The 11286-nt window shown below is 25.4% G+C and overlaps 1 protein-coding gene across 1 annotated transcript; it reads left to right on the forward strand.

Moving 5' to 3' along the window:
- Nucleotides 1-6178: 6178 nt before the first annotated feature.
- Nucleotides 6179-8918, forward strand: LOC127250038 (uncharacterized). The gene is made up of 6 exons (XM_051273189.1): nucleotides 6179-6323; nucleotides 6428-6589; nucleotides 7225-7311; nucleotides 7398-7526; nucleotides 8386-8496; nucleotides 8569-8918. Exons 1-6 carry the CDS (start codon nucleotides 6221-6223, stop codon nucleotides 8649-8651), a joined length of 675 nt encoding a protein of 224 aa, XP_051129146.1. The 5' UTR covers nucleotides 6179-6220; the 3' UTR covers nucleotides 8652-8918.
- Nucleotides 8919-11286: the final 2368 nt, after the last annotated feature.

Below are 11286 nucleotides of genomic sequence, written 5' to 3' on the forward strand. Positions count from 1 at the left end.
GTTGTACTTATTTTTATCAACCCTAATATAAACTACTTTTTGCCCTTACATTTTATTTAAAATTATTTTGTAGATTATATTTAAAATGATAAAAATAAGAAAAATTAAGAAATAAATAAATATAAGACTACAAAATTATTGAAATATTATAAATTTAAAATACTACCAAAAGTTTTAAACATATACAGTACAATATAAATAATAATAATGGTAAACTATTTTTTAGTCTAGTAATTGGACCTTCTTATCATTTTGGTCCCGTAAGTAGAGCATGTCGCAAACTAGTCTCATAAGTGAAAAATTCTCGTTGTTTTAGTCCTCCGGCGCCGGAGAGGCCCGTGTGGCTCGCCAGAAGCCACGTGTCCGACACCTGGCGGACACGTGGATTTTATTTTATTTTTTTCAATTGGACCAAATAAAAAAAATTAGGGTAAACTGTTTTTTTAGTCCCGTAACTGGACCCCTTTATCATTTTATTCCCGTAAGTGGAGTTTGTCGCAAACTAGTCCCATAAGTGAAAAATTTTCACTGTTTTAGTCCTCCGGCGCTGGAGATGCCCGCGTGGCTCGCCGGAGGTGACGTGTCCGCCAGGTCAGCGACACTTGACGGACATGTGGATTTATTATTTTATTTTTAATTTTTTAAATTTTTTTTAATTGGACCAAATAAAAAAATTAAAAAATATACAAATAAAATTAAAAATAAGTTTTTAAAAAAAATTTAAAAATTATAAAAAAATCCACGTGTCCGCCAAGTGTCGCTCACATGGCGGATACGTCACCTCCGACGAGCCACGCGGGCGTCTCCGGCGCCGGAGGACTAAAACAACAAAATTTTTTCACTTATGGAACTAGTTTGCGACAGGCTCCACTTACAGAACTAAAATGATAAGGGGTCTAGTTACAAGACTAAAAAAAATAGTTTACCCAAAAAATTATAAAGGCAAATAAAATTAAAAATAATTTTTTTAAAAAAATTTAAAAAATAAAATAAAATCCACGTATCCGCCAAATGTCGCTGACCTAGCGGACACGTGGCCTCCAGCGAGCCACGCGGGCGTCTCCGGCGCCGGAGGACTAAAACAACGAAATTTTTTCACTTATGGGACTCGTTTGCGACAGACTCCACTTACGAGACTAAAATGATAAGATCATCCAGTTACGGGACTAAAAAAACAGTTTACCCAAATAATAAGTATATATATATATATATATGAATACTACGTGTATGTATATATGGGATGTATATGAATGTATGTATGTGTGTGTAATTTGTCACTATTAATTTATTAAATAATTTATTTATTTATATATTGTATGCCACTATGAATGCACTCAATTGCATGTTGTTTGTTACAATACATGTCACATGCATTGCTATGCTTTACCTTTCCATCATATATTCGTATACTCACGTTAACGATGAATATGTATAAATTAATTGTATATATACTGATATATTTATAATTTATATAAAAATAAAATAATATTTTAATATTAATATAAAATTATTTATAAAATTTGTGCATATACAAATAGAAATAATCCATCTACTTAAATTTTTGTACTTACTTTAAACACATAATAATAACTTTGTCAATGCCATTATATATTATAAATACACTATCAATTAAATAAATTTTATAATTTTTTTTTTAAATACATCTAAATAAGTTTTATTTTTTTATATTAAAATATTATTATTATGTTCTTTCAACACTATTTTTCAATTGCAATTTCTCAAAATAATACTCCCTCTGTCCCACATAATTTGATCCTATTTTTTATTTTCATCCGTCCCATATAATTTGTCATTTCTTTTTTTGAAAAATTGATTATACACTTTAATCATATTTTAAAATTTAAAATTTAATTTTTTTAATCTTAATTAAACTGTTCAGTTATCTTAATCTTAATCTATAATTATTTTTACTAAATAATAATTATTTTTACTAATACACTTCTTAATTACTTATTAATTATACTTTATCTAAATTCTCGTATTTACGGTAATGCGTACATCTTATCTAGGACAAAGGGAGTAATAAACCATACACAAAAACCCTTTTACAAAAGTTAAAAAGTAAAAAAAAAAAACTTTAAATACTCATTACAAAAAGTCAAATATTTAATTTAAAATAATACTCCCTCAATCCCACGTTGCATGTCTGGGTCACGGTAGATACGAGAATTTAAGATAAGTATAATTAGTAGATAATTAAAAATATATTGGTGAAAATAATTATCTTATAATATAAATAATTATAAATTAATATTAAAATAATTAATTACTTTAATTAAAATTAATAAATAAATAAATTAAAAATTTTAAAATGAGATTAAAGTGTATAATCATTATATATAGAACGAATGAAGTATATTTTATACTTTTAACACAATTTTTCATATCACATACTAAAAATCAATTCATCTAAAAACATTGCGTGAAAGGAGCCTATTTTTCTTAATTTGTCTATCATGACTGACCCCTCCATGCACAAACCCATAGTATATATAAATATATATTGTATGTCTCTTATTTTATTTATTTTATTTTATGTCTCTAATTTTGGTGTCAAGAGCACATGGATAATTTGCATTGTTACGTGTAGAGAGATTTAATAACAACAATAACATGTCCAAATGTAAATGTTTGACTATAAAACAACTAAACAAAAGCTGACAATTATGAGGTTCGGCCGGGGTTTACCTACGCACTTTCGAATAGCAACTGCGAGTTCCTACGTCATAAAAATATATTAAAAAAAAAAAAAAAACTGACCATTATGAGATTATTAGTGTGCATTTTATATTGATATTAATAATTATTATCTTCAACTCTAATTCACCCAAATCATCATAACCTAAATAATTTTAATGGGCCATATTATTGAAAAATACAATATATATATATTGAAATTTCACTCTTTCAAGTGAGAGCATTATAATATATATATTTTTAATTCGGCTCTCAGGATCACATTTATCTTTTGTGTCATTGTACTTAACATTAAAAATATTTTTATATTTGTATAACTTTTTGTACAAATATCCTTCTATTAGTATTATAAGATACTAATAGAAGTATTTTTACAAATTTTTCTTAATGTGTACTACGTTTTGATATAATAACTAATATGCAAAGATCAATACGTAAAAAGTCAATGAAACCGACATAGTTAGTATATTTTAATAAATTAAAAAAAAATTAATAATTCAACATAAAATATTATTTTATATATTACTTACACGATTCTACATGTATAAATAAAAAAATACATACATTTAAAAATACAAAGTGAATAGACACTAGAAACTATTCAATAATAAAAGAATTTTTATATCAAATAATACTAATAGATTATTTTAGTCATTTATAGTTTATTCTTACTACATATGAATATAATATTAATATACTTTAAACTACTTGCAAGAAGTAAACAGATACTTGTTTATGGGACGAAGAGAATAATAAAATTCAACTTATTAATTCTTTTATGTTATTAAGCAGAGGGAACACATCTGAATTACCCTTGTCTTTGTTTGGGGTTTTGGATTTTGGGTTTGAAATTTGACCGGTAAAAATTTTGTATGATATAATATAAATAGATATTGATGTGATGTTTTGAATATAAAATTAATTTTTTAGTACTCTCTCCGTCCACACACAAAGTATATATTTACTTTTGGCGCGGTGTTTAAAGAATAATAGTATTTTAATTATAGTGGGTAGTTGAAAGTAGTGTAATGTCATTTTTGCCCTTACTTTTTGGTATAAAAGTAATGATGTGATGTAAAGTAAGGGTATTTGTGAAAAAAAAAAATAGGTATTTAATGAAATATTTACTTTGTAATTAGACGTCCCAAAATAGAAACATTTATTTTGATATTTTTGGAATGAAAAATATGGCAAATAGTAAAAATAATTTAAAATTTGATCAAATAACACACCAATTGAACAAAATTTTATAGAATTTTAAATAGTTGAATTTAGGAACAAGATTAAGTTCAAATGAAAATTTAAGGGGAAAGATCATCTTTAATTTTAAATCATAATAATTGGGCTTTTAAAATCCATCCAAGTGCATGTAATAACCAATTGTAGTAGAGGCCCAATTTATGTTTATAGATATTCTAAAAAAATTAAAAAATATTTTTAAATCCTTACAATAAGATTTAAACAAATAAATCATAAATATATTCAATTTTAAATATGAAAACCAAAAACAAACTTTTTAGAGTGTGTTTACTTGTACAACTTTCTACCTGATTTTATTATTTCAACTTCTTTTTTTTTTTTAAAAAAAAAAAAAACATCAAATTCAATATTTATTTTTTTTATTTATTATATTAGACTAATATTTAATTTTACATTTAAAACTTCAGCAATACATATTTATATCATCACATCATACACAGCTATTTTAATTCAAAATTTTACTATTTATAATTTATAATATATGGAGACTTTTTGTATTTCATACTTAAAATTAAATATTTTTCTACTTAAAAAAAAAAAAAATGTATTATTTTCAACCCAAAGTAGTATAAATAAATAAATAAAAAGTAAATGAATGTAGGGTTTAGGAATTAATTGACATAGACGAGAAATAATTAAAAGGCCTATATTATTATTAATAATACCTTCGTACTTTTTTATTTTTGGCTCACTATTCTTAAAAGTACATATAGATGATCATCTTTTTCTTCTTTTTTTTTTTTTTTTTTAATTATATAGTAACAATATCTTGTATTTTTATAAAAATATATAAAGTACATCTTATTTTATTTATTATATAAAATATTTTTATGTTAAATTAAAATATATATAAAATATATTTTTCGTTCAAAAAATTCATGATTGATTGTCAATATGTATTTAATTATATAAGTTTTATACAAATAAAATAATTATGGTAAGAATTTATGTTTCTTGAATAAAATAAATAGGTCTTTACAATTAAACATCAACTTTGAAAAACGTATTTTGTTCAAATCTTAATTTAAAACAAAAGAATTTCACGCATAAATCAAATACGAAGTCTTTTATATATTTTTACTAAAATAAACTAGGTGTTATATAATTTACTTTTTTTCACAGTTTCATACATTTTTTTTAAATATATTCTTATAATTTGTATTTGAATGATGAAAGATAAAAGAAAATTATATGTAAATAAAAACATTACAAATACTCTTTTTGGTTTGTGATTTTTTAAATCTCTATTTGAATAATACTAGTATGAATGTGATATCTTATACTCCCTCCGTCCGCTTAAAAAGTAACATATTTATATTTTAAAATGTCCAATTATAAAGTAAATATTTTATTAAATATTTTATTTTTTTTACAAATATTATTAGTTTACATCACATATTACTTTTACACAAAAATATATTATACTACTTTTAACTATCCATGCGCTAAAAGTAAATGTTTACTCTATAAAAAGAATAAAAGATACTAGTATAATTTTAAAGACGTTTTTAAAATTAAATAGTACTAAAAATTTTGGAAAATAAAAATAAAAATTACAAAATAGCACACCTTAAAATATCTCAAAATAATAATATTAAATGAAGGTTGATATTATGTGTAATTATATATATATATTAATTTGATAAAAAAGTATTTGTTGGAGACTTTTATTTATAGATATATGATTAAGGAGCACGTTTTCTAATAGTTCGAATTTTTAGTGAGACTATCATTCTACATTCGACAGTATTGATGTAAATAAATAAAGCTATTTATAATAAATAGTATGGTGAAATTTAATAAAAATAAAAATATAATTTTGTATTTAAATAGATGAAAACGACAAAACACGTACTTAAAAATTAAATTAAATTAAATTAGTGCTGCCTAAGAATAAATTAAATACAATAGCCCATAAAGAGGGACAACCTAAATATTGAACAAAAAAAACAACACTTATCTAATCTATAATCTAATCGAATCTGAATATGCAATTAATAACTTGCGTGTTAATAAATAAATCAAGATTTCCAAAATCTACCATCAAATTACGGAAAGGCCACTATCATACACGTGGCGCCTTACGGTTGGCTGAGGACTGTCCACATTCTCTTACTCTCCCAACTGCCAACGGCTCCCATAACTCCGTTTACAGTTTCAACGTTAAAAAATGCGTGTCCCAGTTTTTATTTATTTATTTATTTATTTTTATTACATTTTCTAAGAAACACTCTGCCTGAAGATGGGTGCGGTTCGGTGCGGTGCGGTTCTTGCAGTTACAGTTGCGGTGTGGTTTTGGTCGGCTTCTGCGAACTTCTTCGATCCTTTTATTCATCCTATCTTCGGTTCGATTCGATTTGATCTTTGTTGTCTGTAACAGACAGTGTGTGTGCGTGATTTTTATTTATTTAATTAATTTTATTGATTTTGAAATTGTGGAAATTGGCAGGAAATGGTTGCGAAGAGAATAGCAGTGTTTGTGGGAAGGGAAAGTGCTTGAAATCAGACAACAGTAGCTTTGGGTTTATTTGCGAATGTGAAGATGGATGGAGGCAGGCACGTGCTGGTCACGAGCAGTTCTTCGCATTCCTCCCCTGCGTCGTCCCCAATTGTCAGTTCCCTCTCTCTCTCTCTCTATATATATATATATGTATATATGTTTGTGTATGTATATACGTATTGAGCTTTAGTGTGAGAGAACTAGAAGATTGTTAATGGTGTGCTTGTTGCTGTGATTATATAAACCCTAAGCTTTAGTATAATAAATTGATATATTGATATATCAAGGGTGTGTTTGTTCGAAGATTTGGATTTTGAGTTACGATTTGAATAATAAATAGTAATAAAAAAATAAAAATTAAATATTTGATTTAATATTATTTTTTAAAAAAGTTATATGAATAGTAAATCTTCCCCATAATCTTTCAAACAAATAATTTGGTATAAATAGAATTTTGTTGAAATAAAATTTTTTTAAATATTTTAAAAAATTTGAGAATCGTAAAAAATAGTAATATGATAGCTGGTAAAAGAATATACTACATATTTATTTATTTTTGAAAAATTACCAAAAACGTAGGAGTACTTAGTGCAGGAAAAATGTTCAATGTGATATTTTAAATGAAATTATTTTTATTTTTTATCTTTTAGGAAGAAAAAATAATAATTTGTGTGAGATTAAAATCAGATCTAAAAATCATAATTTTCTTTGTAATGATTCTAACACATCGACTCTTCATGTCTAAGGCACATTCAACTACACCTGTAGTGATGATGCAGCTCCAGCTCCGACTCCGGCCAGTCGAAAAAAGCCCGACTTCCATATTTTTGACCGTGCGTAAATAACATGGGTAGATTTACAAGTTTCCAATGATCATACAATTCTATTTCCTTACATGTTGGACAATATATTCTTACAGCATGTTTTTGGGCACACTGTGGAGGTGGAGGCTCATGCAACGCGACATCTCCATTTACGCACGATTGTCTTTGCGACGAGGGCTACCACAATTTGTTCAATTCCTCGGCCTTCCCTTGCTACAAAGATTGTAAGCCTATATATATATATATGTATATTCTCTTTGTTGCAGAGTATGTATTTTTGTGTGTTATTTTTGTTTGATCTATCCAAATATATATATATATATATTATTACAGTAAAAATATTTTACTATAAGAAAGTTTAACTACAAAAAAAAAAAAAATTTAGCAAAAGATAATAATTCATAGCAAAAATATTTTTGAGATGAAAGTCATTGTCACATTTACTACATTAGTAAATATCTTTGGCGACAAATATGAATTTCGTAACAAAAATAAATTTTTTACGATAAAAATTAAGAAAAGAGATATAACTATAAAAATATGATATCCTAGCTAAAACTCTTTTGTCATAAAATTAAAATTTTTAACAAAAGAGTTTTAGCAATAAAAATATGTATGATTTTTTTAGTCAAATGTAGCTAAAATCTTTTTGCTATCAAGATAGAATTTTATAGCAAAAAAACTTTAACGACGAAATTAATTTTGTAGTACATAGTTTATTTTTAGCGATGAAATTAATTTATGACTAAATGATCCATTTTAACTACAAAAATATTTTGTAGTTAAAAATATTTTGGCTAATTAGATACTTTTGCTTTTATAGTATTTTCATAGTAGGATCAAAATAATTTTTAACTTTTATATAAGTTAAAAACATATTATTATAAGTACTATTGTCTTAAACATAAAGTACAAAAGTAAATTTGTCAAAGTATTTTTATATATTTTATTTAGTAATAAAATACTATTATTTTTAAATTTATTACAATAAAACAAATGTATACATTTGACTGAGACGAAGGGAGTATTTAATGATGTTGATAGAGGTTTACTCCATAATGTAAAAATGTTCGATGATTTTAGGTTCGGTGGGACTTGATTGCGCAAGGCTCGGACTTAATTTCACCAGAGGCGCGAACTCAAGCAATAGTGATCCCAGCGGAGATAGTGTAGCCGATGAGACTAATAGTGATGGTGAGGTTATTACATTGTCCTTAAGGTCTATTACATAGAATATGTTGTTTATTTATTTCTTGCATGTAATAGGTGCCGTGATGAGCTCGGGATTTGACCTCGGATGGTTAGTGTTTGGGATGACGATATGGACATTTGTGTCGACATATAGTTAGAAATGATGTACGAGGAATCTTGCAACGTTAACCCGGCTTTGGGGCGTGTTATTGTGGTTGGTTTTTATTGAAAGCTCGATAGATGTAGCCGAGCTAGGTTTTGGTTTTGATCGATATTTTATTGCATAATTAATGATATGTCGCATTTTAAAACAAGGTCATTTGTAATGTATAACATCTTATATGCTTTTGAGTCTTTGACGTATGAATTCTGTCTTGTTTGTGTATATAAAATGATGTCTTGTTTGAAATTATTAATAAATTTATCAATTTTCATACTCTTTCTGTCCCGTATAGAGAGTAATATTTGTGTTTTTTCACGTAAATTTTTTAATATTAGTATTATATTGGATTGTGGTAAAAAAAACAAAAATAATAGTAATATAAAGGTGGTTGGCGTTTGTGTAATATATTGTAAATTAGAAGGATATTTATTATGTTAAATAAGTAGTACAATTACTAAATTATAAAATGATACTCTTATTTTTCGAACATACTAAAATAGAAAATGAAACCCGTCTTATGGGACGGAGTACTCGTGAGATAAATTCAATCTGACTTGATAACAATTTGACTCGATTGATTTATAGAAATAGACACGTTGAGTTTGAGCTTGAGAATTATTACTTTCTATGTTGATTATAGAAGATACTACTAATATTACATACTCTCTCCTAGTAATATTACATACTCTCTCCGTCCTTTACCTTTTTAATGATTTTAAAAAGTATATTAGAGTAAGTATATTAGAGTAATAATTAAGGGTAGTTTGGAAAACTAAGAATAATTTTGTTATAAAGTTGAGACCACAATTACTAAATAAGAAAACAATACAATTATTTTGGGACGGACAGAAATAAAAAAAAAAAGGACAATTCTATTGAGACGAAGGGAGTATAATTTTAGAATGCAGTAATTAAAATATCTTCGAAACTATGATTAAAAAAAAATTGTATAGTTTTATTTTTTTATAAAACGTAAAGATGTTTTACTAATATGTAGAGACTAATATATTTACAAAATTAAGAAATGAATAAATTAATTGCACAAAATCCAAAAGGGTAAAATAAATATAGCAATATATATAAATATTTTTCTTATTGGCATAACTCCACTTTTGTTTGTATTATTTATTACTCCTATTTCTTATCGCATCTAATTTTATGATTTCTTTCTTTTTATTGTCATAAAAAATATTTTGATATTTTTATCCGTAGTCGTATGTGTAAGTGAAATATTTTTAATTCAAGTAAAATCTAATATTATTAATGTATGATTATTTTTACTAAAATATAAAATAAATATTTCGAAGTAAAACAGAAAAAAGTAAATAAAAAAGAAAGTACATTTAATTGTGACGGAGAAAATACTATTTTTTATTATAAAAAAATTCAACATTTTTCTTAAAATTCATATCCAATCAAATGGCATAAATATAGTGGGAAAAATGAGTATTATGTTTTCTACATTGATATAATAGTGGGCCGAATTTGTCAATTAATTACAGCCCAATTTCAGGATTGGGCTGCTGACTGTGCATTTTGGCCCAACAAACTTACATTTGTAGACCATCCATTAAAAAAAAAAAAAAAAAGAAAAGATTCTTTGCAGCTCCATATCATTTTTTTTCTTCAAATAACTTTGTTTTTCCTTCACCTCAATAAAAATATATATATATATATATTTATATTTATATCAATCTAATTTATTTTTAAAATAAAATTTAAATAAAAATATATTTGTATATATTATTTTATGGAAAATATAATCTTATATAAAATACAAAAATATAAAAATACAACTATAAAATAAAATATTCTTTAAAAAATAAAATGAATTGTTGCTAGTTTCTCAACATTTTTGCTTTTATTTTTTAATTGAAAAAAAAAACTGACATGGAGAAACCCATTAATGCAGTCACTCTTATATTTTCACTTATATATATATATATCAATAAAAATTGGTTGTGATATGACCGAATTATATATATGTTACAAGATGATCAATATATATTTATACATATATTATATTGTGTTATAAGATAATATATACTAAATTATAATATTATATATATTGTATTATAAATATATGATTATGTATAAATATATATTAATCATCCCTATAGCAGAGGCTGACTTGACCGAATAGCAGCCTAGTCATGCCCATAATAATTTTGATGCCAAATATATATATATATATATTCCGTATATTATTCGTTTTGGGAATTTGTTTCTCCTAAAATCGGGTTGTTATTGCAACCAAACATTATAATTCATACGAAGAAAATTAGTAGGTTAATTGTTAATGTAATAAAATAAATAAGCAATAATCAAAATCGAAGGTTTTGTCACCAAGAAATCTGTAATTTCACAAATGGACAAAAGAAATATAAAGTTTAAAGATGAGAAAAAACCGGCATAACTCCGGCGAGCAAGTAAGAAATAACACAAAGAATCGGCACAAGCGACTGATTTTTCATTCCCACATCCAAATCCAACTTATCTATCGACCACCGAGGGAGAAGAATAAAGTTCGAGAATGAAAGCACTCAATAAATCTTATCGCGTGGTGTTGAAACTTATAAAGAATTAAACCTAAGTACAAGAACTGTCGTGTTGAAACAATTGAGATATAA

The sequence above is a fragment of the Andrographis paniculata genome, unplaced genomic scaffold (assembly GCF_009805555.1).
Source record: "Andrographis paniculata isolate CXL003 unplaced genomic scaffold, ASM980555v1 Contig11END, whole genome shotgun sequence".
Classification (NCBI taxonomy): domain Eukaryota; kingdom Viridiplantae; phylum Streptophyta; class Magnoliopsida; order Lamiales; family Acanthaceae; genus Andrographis; species Andrographis paniculata.